Source organism: Notolepis coatsorum, assembly GCF_963971535.1.
Source record: "Notolepis coatsorum genome assembly, chromosome: 11".
Lineage (NCBI taxonomy): Eukaryota > Metazoa > Chordata > Actinopteri > Aulopiformes > Paralepididae > Notolepis > Notolepis coatsorum.
Window position 1 is genome coordinate 91570750 of NC_140175.1, and position 19053 is coordinate 91589802.

Consider the following 19053-nt stretch of genomic DNA (forward strand, 5'->3'; position numbering starts at 1 on the left):
GGTACCTGTGAATCGATACCGGTACCCAACGGTACCCTTTTTCTGTACTTTAGTCTCCAAAATTGAATCTACCTACCTCAGTTGTGAAAAAAGAAATCCAAAACTTCAAATAACCACACTTTCGACCGTTTTCGGCTTGCCCCGACTGCTTTGTTGTTGAATCAAGTCAAATCCTAGGTAAGCGTATATTGTGCGTGTGAACGTTGACATGAAAGAAAAATATTTGTTTTATTTTTTTTTATCATCATGTAATCTTTCGCGGGCCGGTCAGAATCATCCGGCCCGCGGGCCGTACAATGCCCAGGTCTGCATTAGACCATACTTTACTATGAATATGTGAATGAAAAAGTTTAACGTTGCTACACAATGAACAATACATATAGGACTTTGAATGGGCCCTAATAATGGCAATGTAGCAATAGAATTTAAAAAGTTATAGCCATGCAAAGAAGGGGTACTTCTCCATAGACAAATAGAGCCGGCAACCTATGGTATATCATGAATTTAACCCAAGGCAAACAAAGTGTTAACATTACATATCTCTTGTCGTGTAATTAACACAACATTATGCATACTTTGACAATAAATAAAATTAAAATGTGTTCTTACTTGCCTGGGTAAATAAAGGTTCAATAAATGTACAAAATTAATAATAATAATCTTTTGAAAAACGATACTGATATTTTCCAATATCACATTTTTATGCCAATATCGGCCGATAATATCGGTAGGCCGATAATGTCGGACATCCCTAGTTCTAAGTCAATGGCGAATAGGCCCACAGGTAGATGCACTTTATATGACTCACGGAAAGAGGTGTGTATACTAGAATCAGTGTCCTGCCCCCATCCTATAGGACCGCGTTCACGTTTTGGACCGAAATGTATTTCCGTGATTAGAGTCATGCCTGGATACGGTTTTCAGGTTCTAACAAAAAAGCATTGCCCTCGTCCCAACTTTGATTCCATGACTCTCTATTATTACCTTACTGGTGGGCCCCAAGTCCTTCTGGATGAGACCGGTCTCCTCCTCGTCCACCAGGATGCCGTGGTAGTCATGATAGGACACCTCGCCCAGGGACAGAGCCTCTGGAGAGATGGGCAGCAGGCCGCACTTCATGGCCGACACCTGCAACACACACACCATAACCAAAACTTTCATCGTCTGCATACAATAGTAGTGTGTGTGTGTTAATACATGGTTGTATTGTATGTTCTTACCCGCTCCCATCATATATAACTTTATTCCCACCGTTCCTCAACCATGGAGTTGTTGATTACATAATAACTTACTGAGTCAATGGAGATCCGGTTAATATAATTTATTAACCCAGAATGAAGGTATCAAATACAAAGTTAGAGAATATGACTCGGATGGCCCTCACCCCGAGTGACCAGCTTTATCACCAGGAGAGAAGAGACCGATCACAGGAAGGGGCTGTTATTTTATACCCAGGAGAGTAAAACAATACAACTGGGTAGAGAGGGACAAGCTCCTATTTCCCCCACAGAGTGAAGGCCATCAAAGAATTTAGAGAATCCATGGAAGCTAGACCATGGTTGTATGTACGGTTCCTTACCACGGCGCCAGCGGGTGTGTGTACTAAGGCTGTCCCCCGAAGCCTGTTTTTGCGATTCGAACTTCGTCAGGGTTTTTCCTAACGAACGTTCGAACCTTTGAATAATTTTTTTTTCCAAATATATATATATATTTTTTATAAATATCCTCAGACTAAATCCTCAATTTTAATAAAGTGATTAATCTGATTAAATGAGTCTCTTTTTTATTAAATAAACTTTCTTTAATGAATATAACTAATCAGTTTTAATACTATAATATTAGTGTAACCTAATCTTTATCTGCAACTGTGAAGAAAAAAATCCATTGGTTTAAACAGAATGAATAGACACTTAAAAAAATTAAATGAGAAAAAAATTAAATGTATAAAAAATTCGAATTTTGATTTAGAATTCGAATGCCAACGTAACGAACGAACGTTCAAACATTCGGGCTCAGCCTTAGTGTGTACCTATGTAGGGTTCCTTAACGCAGCAGGTGTGTGTGTACCTATGTACTGCTCAAAACCTGCTGCTCAAAACCCACCTCTTCAACTTGGCCTTTAACCCCTAATCTCTCACTTTATATGTATATGTTGTGTCCGTCCACTGTCTGTTACTTTGTTCCCCCCCCCCCCCCCCCCCTATGTAAAGCGACCGTGGGTCCCTTGAAAGGTGCTATATAAAATGAAGTTATTATTATTATTATTATGTACGGTTTCTTACCGCAGCAGGTGTGTACGTACCTATGTACGGTTCCTTACCGCAGCAGGTGTGTGTACGTATGTACGGTTCCTTACCGCAGCAGGTGTGTGTACGTATGTACGGTTCCTTACCGCAGCAGGTGTGTGTACCTATGTACGGTTCCTTACCGCAGCAGGTGTGTGTGTACCTATGTACGGTTCCTTACCGCAGCAGGTGTGTGTGCATGTATGTACGGTTCCTTACCGCAGCAGGTGTGTGTGCATGTATGTACGGTTCCTTACCGCAGCAGGTGTGTGTGTACTAGGGGTGTAAAGGTACACGTATCCGTACCGAACCGAATGGCTGTGTAGTGTACCGAACAAATACAACGGTATGTTAACCACTAACGACTGCCCACCGGGGGCTGTTTTTTTTCACAATCTAATATGATAATTATAATTTTTTAAATTTCTTTTACAAGTCGATTATTAATTTCAATATAGAATATTTGTTGACAGCCCTACAAGTACAATTAGTTACTGCACACTACATCAAACCTGAGTGGAACATGGAAAGCCAAACTTTCCCCCACTGTACCGAAAACCCGAACCGAACCTTGACTTCAAAACCGAGGTACGTACCGTACCGTACCGTGGTTTTTGTGTACCGTTACACCCCTAATTTGTACGTATGTACAGTTCCTTACCGCGGCGCCAGCGGGTGTGTGTACATGCACGATGCACTTGATGTCAGGCCGGGCGGCGTAGATGGCAGAGTGGAGGGTGAAGCCAGCCTGGTTGACCCCCAGGTTGGTGCTGCCTCGGTCCACAATCTCCCCCTGAATGTTGATCTTCACCTGGGGGACACAGAGAGAGAGAGACACACAGTGGGTGATTCACGGAAACAAACACAGCGCTGCCAGGGCTGTTGTTACAAGACGACATAGGTTCAGTCCAGATGACGTTGATGGTGGTTGCCGTCTGTCTGTCTGTCATGAGTGGATACAGCAGGATTTAACTGAAGAGCATCGAGTCAATGAAAATATAAGAAAAGAAAAAGAAACAAAAAGGAGAAGGAAAGGAAAGAAAATAAAGGAAAGGGAGAGGAAAAGGACAATAAAATGTATAAGAAAAGATAAGAAAGGGAAATAGGAAAAGAAAAAATTATAAGAAAAGAAAGGAAAAGGAGAGGCAAGGAAAATAAAGAAAAGATGATAAGAAAAGAAAAGATGGGAGGAAAAGAAAAAGAAAAGAAAGGAAAAGAAAGAAAAGATGAAAAGAAAATATAAGAAAGAGGAAAAGAAAATTAATTATAAGAAAAGGAGGGGGGGGGGGAAGATAAGAAAAGAGGAAAAGACGATACAAAAGAAAAAGATAAGAAGAGAAGAGGCAGCACTAGTTCTCACCAGACTGGAGGCGGAGACTTCACTGTACAGGAGCCCAAAGGGGACAATCAGGAAGCGCTCCTCGTCAGAGTTCACCCTCACCTGCAGGACAGAGTCAGGCTGATATGTCACAACTAGCTGGACATTAGTGTAATGAAGTTACCTGCTGCGCTAGTAGTTGCCTGGCACCAATAAAGTCATCCACTATATTCTCATGCAGGATAATCAGGCTTCTATATTACAACCCCCCCCCACACTTCAGATGAACAGCGAAACATGGTGCATTATGTAACAGTATGGGTTCCCGTCACACTGCCCTATACCTCAGCCAAACCCACGGATGGCACCTTGCTCTCACAATTGCAAATCGGTGCATTTACATTCACATTAATATTCAGGATAGAGATGTAACTGTATGCAAATCTCATATTACAATTGCAGTAGTGTTGTCATGATACCAAAAATGTTGACTTCGATACCGATACCAGCCTAAGTATCACGATACCGATTCTAAAACGATACCACGGTAAAAACCTAATATGTCAGGAAAAGTTATGGAATATATTATTATTAGATGACAGAACATGAAACATTTAAAAAAAAAAATTATTAATTAGTTGCACATGTCAACTGCTGTAATCAAACGTGGGTTTAGCAATAATAAACATTTGAACGGTATTACTAACAGTCAGGGAATTTTACCGTGGTTATAATAAAACCAGTAACCGTTTCATCCCTACTTCAGGATACTGTATGTATGTATATATATATATATAATATTCCTTAGGTCTAAGATAATAGGTGTGTGTGTGTGTGTGTGCGTGCGTGTGTGTGTGTCTCCTCACCGTCAGGTGGTTGTATATGAGCTGGGACCAGCCGAACAGGTCAGTGAGCCGGTAGAACGCAGCCAGCTTACAGCGAATCAGCTTCTCCCCCTTATCATACGAGATGGAGTCTGAACCACGCAGGTCGTTCACTGGAGTCACCATACCCAGGCCTGAGGGAGCGGGGGGGAGAGAGAGAGGAGGGAGAGAGGAGAGGGAGAGGAGAGAGGAGAGAAAGAGAGAGAGAGAGGAGAGAGTGAGAGAGAGGAGGGAGAGAGGAGAGAGAGAAAGGAGAGAGTGAGAGAGGAGAGAGGAGAGAGCGGGGGGAGAGGGTGGACGAGAGAGAGAGGAGAGAGCGGGGGGAGAGGGTGGACGAGAGAGAGAGAGAGAGAGAGGAGAGAGTGAGAGAGGAGAGGGTGGACGAGAGAGAGAGAGAGGAGAGAGAGAGAGGAGAGAGAGGAGTGAGTTTGTTGCACATGTCACCTGCTACTCATTGAACACAGCTTCGAATTGTTCAGACGCTGGTTTAGTGTAGAATGTTTTGCTTGTATTCCTTCCTTTCATAACTGCATTATCTCCCCTTCACCATCTCTCTCTTTCCTCATGTTGAGGGAGGTTGGTAGGGATAAAAATGTTGCACAGTGCGTGCACACCAACACACTCTGTGTGTGTCTCTCTCTCTCCTCTCCACCTACTCATGTTGAGTAGGGATTGTCAAAATGTCACTCACACCCACCCACACACAGACCCTCCCTCCCCCTCTCTGTCTCTCTCTACATCCCATAATGCTTTACACATACCCAGACGGCCTTACGGTTCCACAAAGGCAGAGCCACGTCAGGATGCTTTTAACACATGTGTACTATGGTCATAGTGGTCATAGTGACATAGTGGTCATTGTGATTGTATTAGACCTAGACACTTCTCTAACAACAATGAGCTACCGTTAACCAATTGTTATGAAAATATTAATATCTGAAATACATATGAATATTAATATCTGGAAATAAAGGCTATATTACACAGAGTTGTCTGGGTACATGGACGGCATGGTGGTGGTGGTCTCTCTCTCTCTCTCTCTCTACTTACTCATGTTGAGAGCGGCCATGCCCCCCTGCGAGGCGGCTGGGTACATGGACGGCATGGTGGTGGTGGTGTCTCTCTCTCTCTCTCCCTCTACTTACTCATGTTGAGAGCGGCCATGCCCCCCTGTGAGGCGGCTGGGTACATGGACGGCATGGTGGTGGTGGTGTCTCTCTCTCTCTCTCTCTCTCTCTCTCTCTCTCTCTCTCTCTACTTACTCATGTTGAGAGCGGCCATGCCCCCTGCGAGGCGGCTGGGTACATTGACGGCATGGTGGTGGTGGTGTCTCTCTCTCTCTCTCTACTTACTCATGTTGAGAGCGGCCATGCCCCCCTGCGAGGCGGCTGGGTACATGGACGGCATGGTGGTGGTGGTGTCTCTCTCTCTTTCTCTCTCTCTCTCTCTCTCTACTTACTCATGTTGAGAGCGGCCATGCCCCCCTGCGAGGCGGCTGGGTACATGGACGGCATGGTGGTGGTGGTGTCTCTCTCTCTCTCTCTCTCTCTCTACTTACTCATGTTGAGAGCGGCCATGCCCCCCTGCGAGGCGGCTGGGTACATGGACGGCATGGTGGTGGTGGTCTCTCTCTCTCTCTCTACTTACTCATGTTGAGAGCGGCCATGCCTCCCTGCGGTGCGGCTGGGTACATGGACGGCATGGTGGTGGTGGTCTCTCTCTCTCTCTACTTACTCATGTTGAGAGCGGCCATGCCTCCCTGCGGTGCGGCTGGGTACATGGACGGCATGGTGGTGGTCATGAAGTCGGCGATCTGCTGCAGGGCCAGCAGGCTGGTGGGCGTCTTGCCTTTCTTCAGCTGGTCCTGGATCATGGTCTCCAGCTCGTCACAGAACGCCTGGCCGGCCACACAGACAGACAGACAGAGATACAAACACGCAGAGAAACAAACCAAGTCGAGACGTGTACAGGCAGACACAACAGCGACAAAGAAAACACACACACAAAGAGACGAGAGATGCAGAGAGACACAGGCAGCGACAACAACAACACAAACACAAACAGACAAGAGACACGCAGAGAGAGACGGGTCAGAAAGGGACAAGACTTGTCAGGTGAACGCTCCGCTTGCCTGTCGCCATTTGCTGTCATCACATTCTCACAGCGTCATATAGGATATTTTTAGATTGGCGTCTTCTTCCTCCTCTCTCTATACAGCTTTTATATTATGTTGTGTGGTGTGTGGTGGTGATGGTGTGTGGTGATGATGGTGTGTGGTGTGTGGTGATGTGTGTGGTGGTGGTGTGTGGTGTGTGGTGATGTGTGTGGTGGTGGTGTGTGGTGGTGATGGTGTGTGGTGATGTGTGTGGTGGTGGTGTGTGGTGGTGATGGTGTGTGGTGGTGATGGTGTGTGGTGGTGATGGTGTGTGGTGATGATGGTGTGTGGTGGTGATGGTGTGTGGTGATGATGGTGTGTGGTGATGATGGTGTGTGGTGGTGTGTGGTGATGATGGTGTGTGGTGATGATGGTGTGTGGTGGTGTGTGGTGATGATGGTGTGTGGTGATGATGGTGTGTGGTGATGATGGTGTGTGGTGGTGATGGTGTGTGGTGATGATGGTGTGTGGTGATGATGGTGTGTGGTGATGATGGTGTGTGGTGATGATGGTGTGTGGTGGTGTGTGGTGATGATGGTGTGTGGTGGTGATGGTGTGTGGTGGTGATGGTGTGTGGTGATGATGGTGTGTGGTGATGGTGTGTGTGTGGTGATGATGGTGTGTGGTGATGGTGTGTGTGTGGTGATGATGGTGTGTGGTGATGATGGTGTGTGGTAGTGATGGTGTGTGGTGATGATGGTGTGTGGTGATGATGGTGTGTGGTGATGATGGTGTGTGGTGATGATGGTGTGTGGTGGTGATGGTGTGTGGTGATGATGGTGTGTGGTGATGATGGTGTGGTGATGATGGTGTGTGGTGGTGTGTGGTGATGATGGTGTGTGGTGATGATGGTGTGTGGTGATGATGGTGTGTGGTGATGATGGTGTGTGGTGATGATGGTGTGTGATGGTGTGTGGTGATGATGGTGTGTGGTGGTGTGTGGTGATGTGTGGTGGTGATGGTGTGTGGTGGTGATGGTGTGTGGTGATGATGGTGTGTGGTGATGGTGTGTGTGTGGTGATGATGGTGTGTGGTGATGATGGTGTGTGGTGATGGTGTGTGTGTGGTGATGATGGTGTGTGGTGATGATGGTGTGTGGTGATGATGGTGTGTGGTGTGTGGTGATGTGTGGTGGTGTGTGATGTGTGTGGTGATGGTGTGTGGTGGTGTGTGGTGATGTGTGTGGTGGTGTGTGGTGATGGTGTGTGGTTGTGTGTGATGTGTGTGGTGATGGTGTGATGTGTGGTGGTGTGTGGTGATGATGGTGTGTGGTGATGATGGTGTGATGTGTGGTGGTGTGTGGTGATGATGGTGTGTGGTGATGATGGTGTGTGGTGGTGGTGTGTGGTGATGATGGTGTGTGGTGATGATGGTGTGTGGTGATGATGCTGTGATGTGTGGTGGTGTGTGGTGATGATGGTGTGTGGTGATGATGGTGTGAGTCGACCCGCTGCCTTGCGGAAAAGAAGGCGATTGTGTGGAGATTCAAATACTGTGGTTAGGATCGGGCCGGGAATTCACAGTGTGCACACGTCGTGGAAGGGGTACTAGCCTGATGCCGTCTTCCAAAGGTTTAGTTCGTTTCCGTCCAGACAAAACCATTAGCATTTATTGACACATGTGACTTGCACACAAGCACAAACTGCTGCTACTTACACTGTATAAGTACCTCGTATTGTATAGATGATTGTGTTTGTTGTGTGCGTCTCACATTTTTCTGAATGTATGTACATTCAAAGAAGCTGTGACAATAAAATTATCTGAATCTGAACACGAGATGAGTCTGATATCCATCTTCTATTCATATTGTTTATTTATGTTTTGATTAAAGGGCAGGCAAACTAAGGCCATGGTTAGACTAGTGTTTTTAAAAAAAAACGCCGACAACAGCCGTGTAGTCTGCACGGAGCCGTTGTTGCGAAAACGCCCATGCGCAGTAGATACCATTGCGTGCCCTCCGGTGACAACAGAGTTTGTGTGTGTGGGTGTGTGTGTGTGTGTTTGGGACATAGCTCCCAGCTCCGTGTCCCTGTGTCCCAAATAGCTGCAGCTACCATGTGTTGTCAAGTTATTGTTATAAGGACCCCAGTCCAAGCTACAACAGTCTGCATTCCCTTAACAATTGTTTGTATTGAGCCGTATTGTATTGTACCCATTATGCAATATGTTAAATAAAGTTTACATCCATTCATTCTGCTAGCATTACCGATTGCATGAGCAGCTGGCTAACATTAGCTATCAGGATTCAGACCCTGTTAGCTCAGAGCTCCTCTTTCAACTTAACAAGCATTAAAATGGCCCAGTCATCTATTCACCTTTGTTTAATACACACAGCGTTGTCTCTAATGTTATCTACTGATAGCTCCCGATATCATCAGTTTGGTGCTGGCTAACTAGCGTGAGCTAACGTTAGCTTCTAGCCACAATGCTATACTGTTATAATGGCATACTACATTGACGTTAGCATGCAGCTAACAATGCTACCGATCTTTTTTTAGACTAAACTATCCGCTCTTGGTGGTCACTTGTGTTGATGTTAGTTTTGTTTCATCAACAAATGACAGGCAGAACACAGTGAATGTATCCGTTTTGTTTATTGCACTTTTATTAGGCTTTGCTGAAAAAGAATTGCTGCATTGAGTAAATAGGCAAGATGGTGGCGCCCATAGGCGCCTGCCTTGTTGACATTTTCTTTGCTGGAGCTTCCAGGAAGTGTATTGGCACATTCAAGTTATGATTGGTTGAAATTGCCTTCATGTTCGCCACCTACTGCCACCTACTGCTTTGGCAGTGTACTACATCAGTGTGCTCAGGTGACAAAAACGAAAGTGTGACTCGAGGCTGTGACGTCGCGGCGAAACGCATATGACAATGAAACGAAAATGAAACGAAAGGTGTAACCGCCGCCTAAGATAGTCTTCTCTCCCTGCTCCTTTTCGCTCATTGGAATGTGCAAATTGAGATGTGCTTTGATCACTTCTTTGAGACATTTTCTTCCTTCTCTGGAACTGTGGGTTACAGTGAATTACCATGAGCAGAACAAATAAAACATGAATGAGTCAGTCACACGGCAGCCTAAGGGTCCCGACACAACGAGATGTCGGAAAACGTCCCCGTTTGCTCTCAATCTCCTCTTCCCCCTCAGGTCCCCCTCCTTCCTACGCACTCGATCCATTCTTCCATCTCCAACAGGATCCATGACATAGGGTTCATACAAAACCTTTTATACAATGCCACTGCTTTCCATCACAGCCTTCCATCTAAAGACAGATGGACTTGTTGATAACCAGTAGGAACCAGTTCCATCGTGTGATGGGTCTGCGATGGGCTTCTGCCGTTATGACTGAAAGAGCCTATTCAGGCACAGAAGTGCAGATCGTGCAGGAATGTGAAAGATTTACAGTGCATTGGTGACAATAGAATTTCAATGGCAATTCGATTTTCAGTGTTGACGACAATTGATTTTCAGAGGAAATCATCTACAGACGTACAGTAGAAAATGAGGGCTTGCTATGTTAGGGCTGGGCGATAAAACGATAACGATATATTTTAATAATCGATAATAAAAAAGAAAATTTTTAAATGTTGTATTGTGACCTGCAAACAGGGCAGCTTTAAAACCAGAGAGTGGACAGACTTGTCTTTCTTGGCTGCAACTTAATGGCTTTGCTTGTCCAAATGACAATACTGAACAAATTGAGATATAGTTTTCTCTTGTCCATTTATTTTGTTTACTTTCTAATTTAAAATACAATTTGAAACCGTCTGTACACAGTATGCTATGTGTGCTAGCAGAGCTAGTCTCCAGTTGCGGTTTGTCCACCAAAAAAGCACCAAAAGATATAAAAGAAACTAGCAGAGCCAGAACAGAACTGTTCAACTCCCCTGGAGCTACAGCCACTTTTTTGGTACTTTCGCTTTCAAACCAGCTGCAGCCTGAGAACTGGAGTGTGAGGGGCTGTAACACTAAAGATGGCGGCAACAACAAAGAATTGCTGCAAAATAAACATACATTTGTTGTTTTGTAAAAACATTGATAATTATCGATAATGAACGATATTAAAAAGGTTATCATGATAACGTTTTTGGCCATATCACATTAGTGTGTAAATGAGGGTTGTGTAGGATTAGTGTGTAAATGAGGGTTATGTAGGATTAGTGTGTAAATGAGGGTTATGTAGGATTAGTGTGTAAATGAGGGTTATGTAGGATTAGTGTGTAAATGAGGGTTATGTAGGATTAGTGTGTACATTTGGGTTATGTATATTAGTGTGTAAATTAGGGTTATGTATCATTTGTATGTAAATGAGGGTTATGTATAATTAGTGTGTAAATGAGAGTTATGTATAATTCATGTGTAAATGAGGGTTATGCAGGATTAGTGTGTAAAATACTGGGCTCACAAGGCTAAGTGCAGGTGGTTGTCAGAACTAGTACTGCACGCTGGATAGGGCTGGGCGATATAACGATAAATATCGCGATATATTTTAATAATCTATATCGAATAGCGAAAGAAAGAAAATCGATTATTTTTTACATTTTTTTTTTGTGACCTGCAACAGGGCATTTTTAAAACCAGAGACAGTAGACAGACTTGTCTTTCTTGCCTGCAACTTAAAGTAATGGCTTTGCTTGTCCAAATGACAATACTGACCAAATTGAGATTTATTTTTCTCTTGTCCATTTATTTTGTTTGCTTTCTAATTTAAAATACAGTTTGAAACCGTCTGTACACAGTAGGCTATGTGTGCTAGCAGAACTAGACTCCAGTCACGAGTCACGGTGCACATGTGCTGTGGTTTGTCCACCAAAAAAGCGCCAAAAGATCGAAAATAAACTAGCAGAGCCAGAACTGTTCAACTCCCCTGGAGCCACAGCCAGCAGAGAAGCCGGTTTACTTTCGCTTTTAAACCAGCTGCAGCCTGAGAACTGGAGTGTGAGGGGATGTAACACTAAAGATGGCGGCAATGACAAAGAATTTCTGCAAAATAAACAAAAAAAATAAAAAAAATATACTTATAACAATTTCGATAATTATCGATATCGAGAAATATGATAACATTATCATATCGTGATATGATTTTTTTTCCATATCGCCCAGCCCTAACGCTGGAGTATGTCAGCATGTAGAAAGCATTATTTACTGACACAATCCATGTATTCTTGGACTAAACAGATAAACATGATGCGATACAATCTATTTTATTCCATTAGAGAGAATACATCCTACATACTGAAAAACATAGGAAGGCAAGTCACTCTGCCTTGATCTCGGACATGTAACACATGGCTGTTTGTTATCAGAGGATATAGTTTTAACATGGTATCAGTACAATATCCCACAGTGCGTGTTACATGCCTATTATTAGGGACAGGGATATTTTAAATTCAATTTTGATTCTAGGGGTTCAATATCTGGAAGAAAAAAAACAAAAAAACAAACCTTCTTACTGTCATGCACTCTTTTTAATATACTAACATACACTCAACACTGTAGCACTCAAGTCTGAACACTTTGATGAACATTGGCTGCGGTTACATGGTGACTTTTAATTCCGAATTATAACTTCGGAATCAAAGCATTCGGATGTAAAAAAAAATCATGCGAGTTTACATGTCAAATCTTAATTCCGACAAGGTGTTTACATGAAAGTCACTGTCTAATCGGGAGTTTTCGAGTCATCGTAAGGTTTGGGGCTGGGACGGCTTCTGATTGGGTAAACGTAAACAGGATGTTAACGTCATTACGTTTACCAGAAGTAAACAAACAGCTGCGACCGGTATTATCAGCTACTGTGCTAGCGTACCAAACAACATTAACCAGACTCTCGGTGTGTCTATTCTGCTAACGTTAAAGGCCTCTAAATGCTACAGCAACTTCAAAGCAACTGCACCACAACATCGACAAAGCAAAGGTGTTGCAGGCCTTTATGCTTCTGCAACATCGACGCACAGCCTATGTAACATTGTACTCCGTATGTAGCAACCCATTGATAACAAGCAGACAAATAAGCATAATTTTTACTTCCGGGCGGGGGGTTTCAAAATAAAAGAGCGATGTCTAAAAGCACCGTAAATACGTTTATTCTTTACAATATCTAATATATATATCTATACACGAACCTAAACTAATCTAAAGTTAGTTTAGGTTCGTGTTAACGTTAGATAATGTACAAAATAAACCTATTTACGTGCTTTTAGACGTCGCTCTTTTATTTTGAAATCCCCCGACGGAAGTATTATAGTGTCTGTTGCTAGCAGCTTCACTTTTGCCGGCCGGTTCTGTGCCTTTTCTAGCTAACGTATCATCATTCGTTTCCAAAGGAGAGGAGAGAAAGACCGCGGCTCACATGCAGCTCAAACTACCTGTTGGAATAAATTAATTGATTGATGTTTAACTTGTCCCTGTGTGTGTCCAGTCATTTCGACTAGCAAACGTTGTATCTAACGTTACCTCAGGATACCATTGTATTTAGTTGGCTAGCTATGTAGCTATTTTGTGGATAGCATTTTGTATAGCATCAATACTAGCTGGCTGGCTACAGCTTTATTTACTAAATTATGGAGGCTTTTTAATCGTCAAGGTAAGAGAGGATTTGTCATGATCAACTGAAGGCGTATGCTATGGAACAATATGTGCCCCTGTTCGCGATCATCTATGTGTACTGTAGCCTATGCGCGATCATGTGCAGAAAGACCGGGGGGAACTAATTCCGAAAAAGCGTTTACATGGACAGAAAAAGCTTTAATTCGGAATGATAAACGGAATAAACCGGCCACTTACATCGGAATGGATTTTATTTCGGAATGGCCATTTTCATTCGGAATTAAGTATTTTCAGATGTTTACATGATAACTTTAAATAGGATTTAACGTTAATTCCGAATGAAAAGGGGAATAAACTGTCCATGTAAACGCAGCCATTGTTACCCTTCCTGCCGACTTGTCATACAAAACTTGTAAGTCGCTTTGGATAAAAGAGTCAGCTAAATGACTAAATGTAAATGTCATGATTATGTAGTAGGTAATTTGACTGATTAGATTCTAGATTGCGATCAGCCTTCATGTTACAAGGCCGCGTGTGTGTATCCCTCCCTCCGCGGCTACTCACCGGGCTCTGCAGGATCATGGACACCCTCTTTCTCTGCTCCATCATGTTGAAGTCCTGCCGCAGGTCGGGCGCCATGTTCCTCTCCCTCTGGTACTCCGGGCTGCTCTCGTCCACCCGGTCGAAGTAGCGCTCCTTGTGGGGGGCCGTGGTGGGAGGGGGGACCGTCACCACCCCGGCACCTGAGTCACCGTTCATCCTGCGCTCGTCTCCTGGAGAAAGGGGGGAGGGGTGGTCAAGTTTAGGTTTTTGTTTGTCTTTTGGAGGTAAAGGTTTTGTTTTGTTTTTCATTGGGGGGAGGGGGAGGGGGGGGTGTTGTGGTTGAAATAGCAGAACAGTATCTGAATGCGGCTAAGTGGCGCAGTGGGCAAGGCCACTAGTGCAGGAGACGCTGGGTTCGAGCCCAGCTCTCGGCATTGCTACCAGCTTGGCTGGTCATTCATACTAACACAATTGGCAGTGTTAGGGGTGGGAAAGCTGGTGGGTGGGTCCTGGTCGTTGTAAACAGCGACTCCTACAGTTCGGTGGGAGCGCCTGCTCAGCGAGGAAAAGGATCTAAGGGGGGTAGTGTGATCCTTCCACACGTTACACCCTCTCAGTGAGAGTCCGCGCTGCCAGGTGAAAAGAAGCGGTTGATTGGCTACACATGTGTCGGAGGAAGCACGCGATAGCCTCCACTCTCCCAGACCGACCGTAGGGGGTAGAGTGCGCACTAGCGACCAGGAAGGGGATTGGGAATTGCGACTAACATTGGGATGGGAGAAAACGGAGGAAAAAGGAGGGGGGAAAAGATTTTATATGTATAAAAAAATATATATATATATCTGAATGATTACAATTTTGACGATACGTTGTTTTCCAAATACATGCTTCCATATTTCTTCTTGAAAAGATGAAATCAGTATCAAGGTAGCATGCTAGTCGGCAGGCTCTGCCTTGCGGCTACCATGCATATTCCCTCCAATAGGCACAATCTATAATCCAAATATAAACAACAGGGTTGCCCCACCACCACCAGCAAATCCAAAACGCAGTATCGGAGAGACGTGTGATCATAATCTAACTGATTGACAGGTCTCTTAACACAATGGAGCAGACACTTCGATTTCCTGTTTCTGGGGGCGGGACTACCTATTGGTTTATGGATCACTGATTAGGCCTTCAACTAATTCAATAGCATGGAGTCCTTTCCCCGGATGTCTGTCCTAATAGGAACAAGACCGGTGGCTGAGCCTAAAGACCATCATGACATTCTTCTGACGACTTCAGCCAGGTCACTGACACACAGACACCACCCCGTCCTCCGGGAAAGACGGCAGGAAATTGAGCATCGCCGCTCGTTGGTTGTCCTGACAACCAGTCACACAGAACTCAAACTCTCTCTTATCCCTATGCTTCCTGCCTGGTCATGTGAACACCCCGCGCCCCCCTCCCAGCCCAGGGGGTGTGTCGCATTGATTTCCTCTGTCTGCCTCTTTCCTGCAGCACACAGCTGGGGTCTGGAATCACAACAATTACACCGCTCAGCTGCCAAGGCTACACATGGAGGGGGGTGGGGACTCTCTACAAACCGGCAAGCCAAACACTGTACGTTACACAGTACACGACTAACCAGGTCCTCAATTACCATGGCCTGTTCCGACAGTGGAGAGGCGCGTTTGCTTTCATTGGCGAAAGGGTATCTAACGTGGTGGGAGTAGAGTACACTGTACACAACAGGGCCTTCGCTGCAGCTGCCCCCACCCACTGGAACGCCCTTCCCAACAATATCCGGCATGCAGACACCCTCTCATCATTTAAAAAAGCCCTCAAAACACACCTTTTTACCCTTGCTTTTAACCCTTGAACTCCTTCCTCTCTCACCTTTTTTTTTTAATTTATTTTCTCTACTAAAACTGTATTGTATTGTTTGTAAAGTGTCTTTGAGCATTAGGAAAAGCGCTGAAATCTGATGTATTATTATTATTACTGTTGCTCTGACATGTTCCCCTGTTCTATTCCCCTGCTTTTACCTGAGGATGAAGCCAGCCCAACCCCTCCCAGTTCAAAAGAACGGTTGATGACAGGAGAGAGAGAGCGAGAGAGAGAGAGAGAGAGAGAGAGAGTGTGTTAATGATTTCCAATAGATCAACGTTGATCTCTGTGAAGGCTGTCTGGGTGGATGTGAGGAAGATAAAGTGCTCTCCATCAGTCCGTCAGTCCGTCGGACCATTAGCTGGCCTAGACCACACAAGACCTGACTAAGGAGGACACAGACACACTAAGAGCATTAGGAGATTAGTTCACAGTTGAACAGATACCGGTACTGGTAACTGGGAATCGATTACCAGTACCCAATGGTACCTTTTTCCGGTCCTCTCTGTAACAACAAAACTGTTATTTCAGTTGTAAAAATGTTATTTATTGTTGTAACACACTGCAAGCTAAAACCCCTCCCTACCTCCCTCTCCTAAACCGTTCATACAACCTATTTTTAACATTGCATGATATATTTATTATTATTTTGTTAATGTTTAAATATCAACATTATGTGTAAATAATATCAAACTCCACTGACCTCATCTGGTCTTTCCTGATGCCGAGTGCGCATACTAGGGATGCACAGATATGAAAATTTGCCACCGATACCGATTGTTCAACTAACACAATCGGCCGATACCGATATTTGTGGCAAAATCTTTTTTTTTAATTTTTTTTCCATAATATATATATTTTTTTGTAATATATATATATTTTTTATGAAACTACTGTATATTTGTGTTACAAATTGTGCTCACCGATATGAACATAGGCCTCTTTACTTACTTAAAAAAAGGATACATCAAGAAATAGCACTATCTCTCTCCCAGTATGGTCTGCCGGGCTGCAGCTAGATACTAGCTCTCCCAGTATGGTCTACCGGGCTGCAGCTGGATACTATTGTCTCAACCAGAGCTCTCAACCAATGAAATTTTGATTGACAGTCGATTCTGCCAATTACGTCACACACCGCTTGCACCCGCCTCTGCTGTTACCAATCGGCAAGCGCGTATATATTTTTTACTTCCGCTTTTGTCCGCCATTGATTTTGACGAGAGCTGAGCTCGTCTACAAAAACAACGATCCCCGCGGCGCGGCCGACGTTTAGCTTTTAGCTCCGCAGGATGACTAAACGAGGCATAATGATTTTACTGCAACGAATGTTATAATAAAACAAAGCCTTTCTATACATGTGTCTGATTGAAAACTTTATTAACAGATTGCAGAATGGGTAAAACTCAGGGCTCTATGAGCAACGGAAGGAACTGAGCTAGTATGAACATGTAATGCTTGCTACGTTCGGGTAAATAATATGCTGATGTTATTCAACATGTAACACTAACTATATAACGTTAATGCCACAAAACGAATGCATTTGTTAATCATAAGTAGTAACTTTGATGCAGTAGCTTGTGTGTGGGCCGGGGGCGGCGTTGTGCAGGTCGCGACGCGACTAAACTTTTTTTTGTCTTTTGACGCGACACAAATTGATGGATATTTATCGGCTACTGCCATCGGCACATTCGAGCTCATCGGCCGATACCGATACCCGACCGATACATCGGTGCACCCCTAGCGCATACCAATCCGATTGTTCTCACTGTGTGGAAGAGACTGGGATCATTCTTTTGTGCAAGGAAACATCAGGCTTGACTTAAAACATTACTTTCCTAACTTAGTGAAACAAAATAACACAGATATAAATGTACTGAATTGTTATTTCTTTTATTTATTATTATATTATATTTTATTAAAAAAAAAAGTCGATTATATATATTTTTTTGATACCCGATCCAGCTATTTTAGTCATATCGGGGGCCGATATCCGATATCGGAGCATCCATACTAGGGATGGGCATTTTAAAGAAAAATCCAGATCGATTGATTGCATGCTATACTCGATTGATCGTGTATTACTCGAAAAGGGAAAAAAAGTTAAAATATTCGAATATATATATATATATTTTTTTTTTTTATACTTTTTTGTTCATTCACGTATATATGTTTAAGGAAACCAACAAACAGTTATAATCTTACACATACATGTGAAAAGATATGTAAAAGAAAATGCATAAAAATTTATAATTTCAATTTTTTTTCTTTTTTCTCATAGCTACGAGTAATCGATTACTCACGCTAGGGCTGCACGATTTTGGGAAATAATCTAATTGCGATTATTCTGACAGATATTGCGATTGCGATTTGCGATGCGATTATAACATATTTAAAAAAAAATTTACAAGAAGAATGTTGCTGCTTTCTGTAGTCGGGTCCCAACTGCAAAATTACTGTATTACCCTGTATTATACACTTTTACTATCATGTAGACCAGGGGTGGCCAACCCGCGGCTCGCGAGCCGCATGCGGCTCTTTGCCCGTCAATGTGCGGCTCTTCCATCCATAAAAAAAAATAAAAAAAAATAAAAAAAAAAATTTTTATTTTTATTTTTACTTTTTTTTTTACTTTTTTTTTTTTATGTCACTCATTCCATAAGGACGTAGAATAAACATTTACAATTTTTTTTTAAATGGTCCATTTGCATGTTCTTGGTATCTGAATCTAGGGACATATATGGATCAGTGTCAGAAATAGTGTGTCTGTTACTAGGCTTGAGTAAATTGTAATGAACCAAAGGAGAATATCAATTCTATTTAAAAAAAAAATTATCTTTGACTGTAAATAACACCATGCTAAAATTGACCAGACCTGAAAAATCTAAGCAAATGAATAAAGGGAAGATGAATAAACAGAAGGTTTTGTAGATACAGTACTGAATTCTGCCATCTTTTTTATAATGTAAATTTCTCCACCATTTTCATCATATTGCAACAAAACTAACTGCGTTCTGTTTTATGGCAATAACGTTCAGGTTTGTGGGAGATAATCCAAAAAAATAAGAGAAATTAAAAAGTAAATCCAGAAGTCAGATGATTGACGGGCTGGTGTGAGCTGGGTAGGGTAGTTTTTCGAAATTTGAAAGCCCTGAGTCTCTTCCTTCAAAAGACTACACTCACTTTTGGCTGTGCCACTTCCTCCTGTCAATATGCGCCGGTTTCCGACTCAATGCCCTGAGATTTCTATAATCTTATATTTCACTAATAACAGTTAAAATAATTGGTAAACAAACATAATGCTGAAAATATACACTTTTACTGTATATCTCGGGCTTAAGAGGTTAACCCTGTGAGGCCCAAATTAAAAAGAAATTAGCAACTTCAGAGGCCAGAGGGTGGGACATATAAACACATTTACTATCAAATAGCATTGTGAGGCTGAACAACAG

The 19053-nt window shown here is 43.2% G+C and overlaps 1 protein-coding gene across 7 annotated transcripts in view; it reads right to left on the reverse strand.

Moving 5' to 3' along the window:
* The window catches only part of add1 (adducin 1 (alpha)), an 80233-nt gene that overhangs the window by 36698 nt on the left and 24482 nt on the right, over window positions 1-19053 (reverse strand). For 5 of the 7 annotated variants that reach the window (XM_084324783.1, XM_084324778.1, XM_084324779.1 and 2 more), the window contains exons 2-7: window positions 13754-13962; window positions 6222-6384; window positions 4470-4621; window positions 3646-3726; window positions 2947-3096; window positions 985-1128 (exon numbers count right to left, since the gene is read on the reverse strand). In XM_084324783.1, coding sequence (XP_084180909.1) covers window positions 985-1128; window positions 2947-3096; window positions 3646-3726; window positions 4470-4621; window positions 6222-6384; window positions 13754-13948 — 885 coding nt within the window. In that variant the 5' untranslated portion in view covers window positions 13949-13962. Of the gene's footprint in view, window positions 1-984; window positions 1129-2946; window positions 3097-3645; window positions 3727-4469; window positions 4622-5537; window positions 5554-6134; window positions 6192-6221; window positions 6385-13753; window positions 13963-19053 lie in introns of those variants that run through there. The other 2 variants (XM_084324781.1, XM_084324782.1) reach the window with 2 other exon arrangements.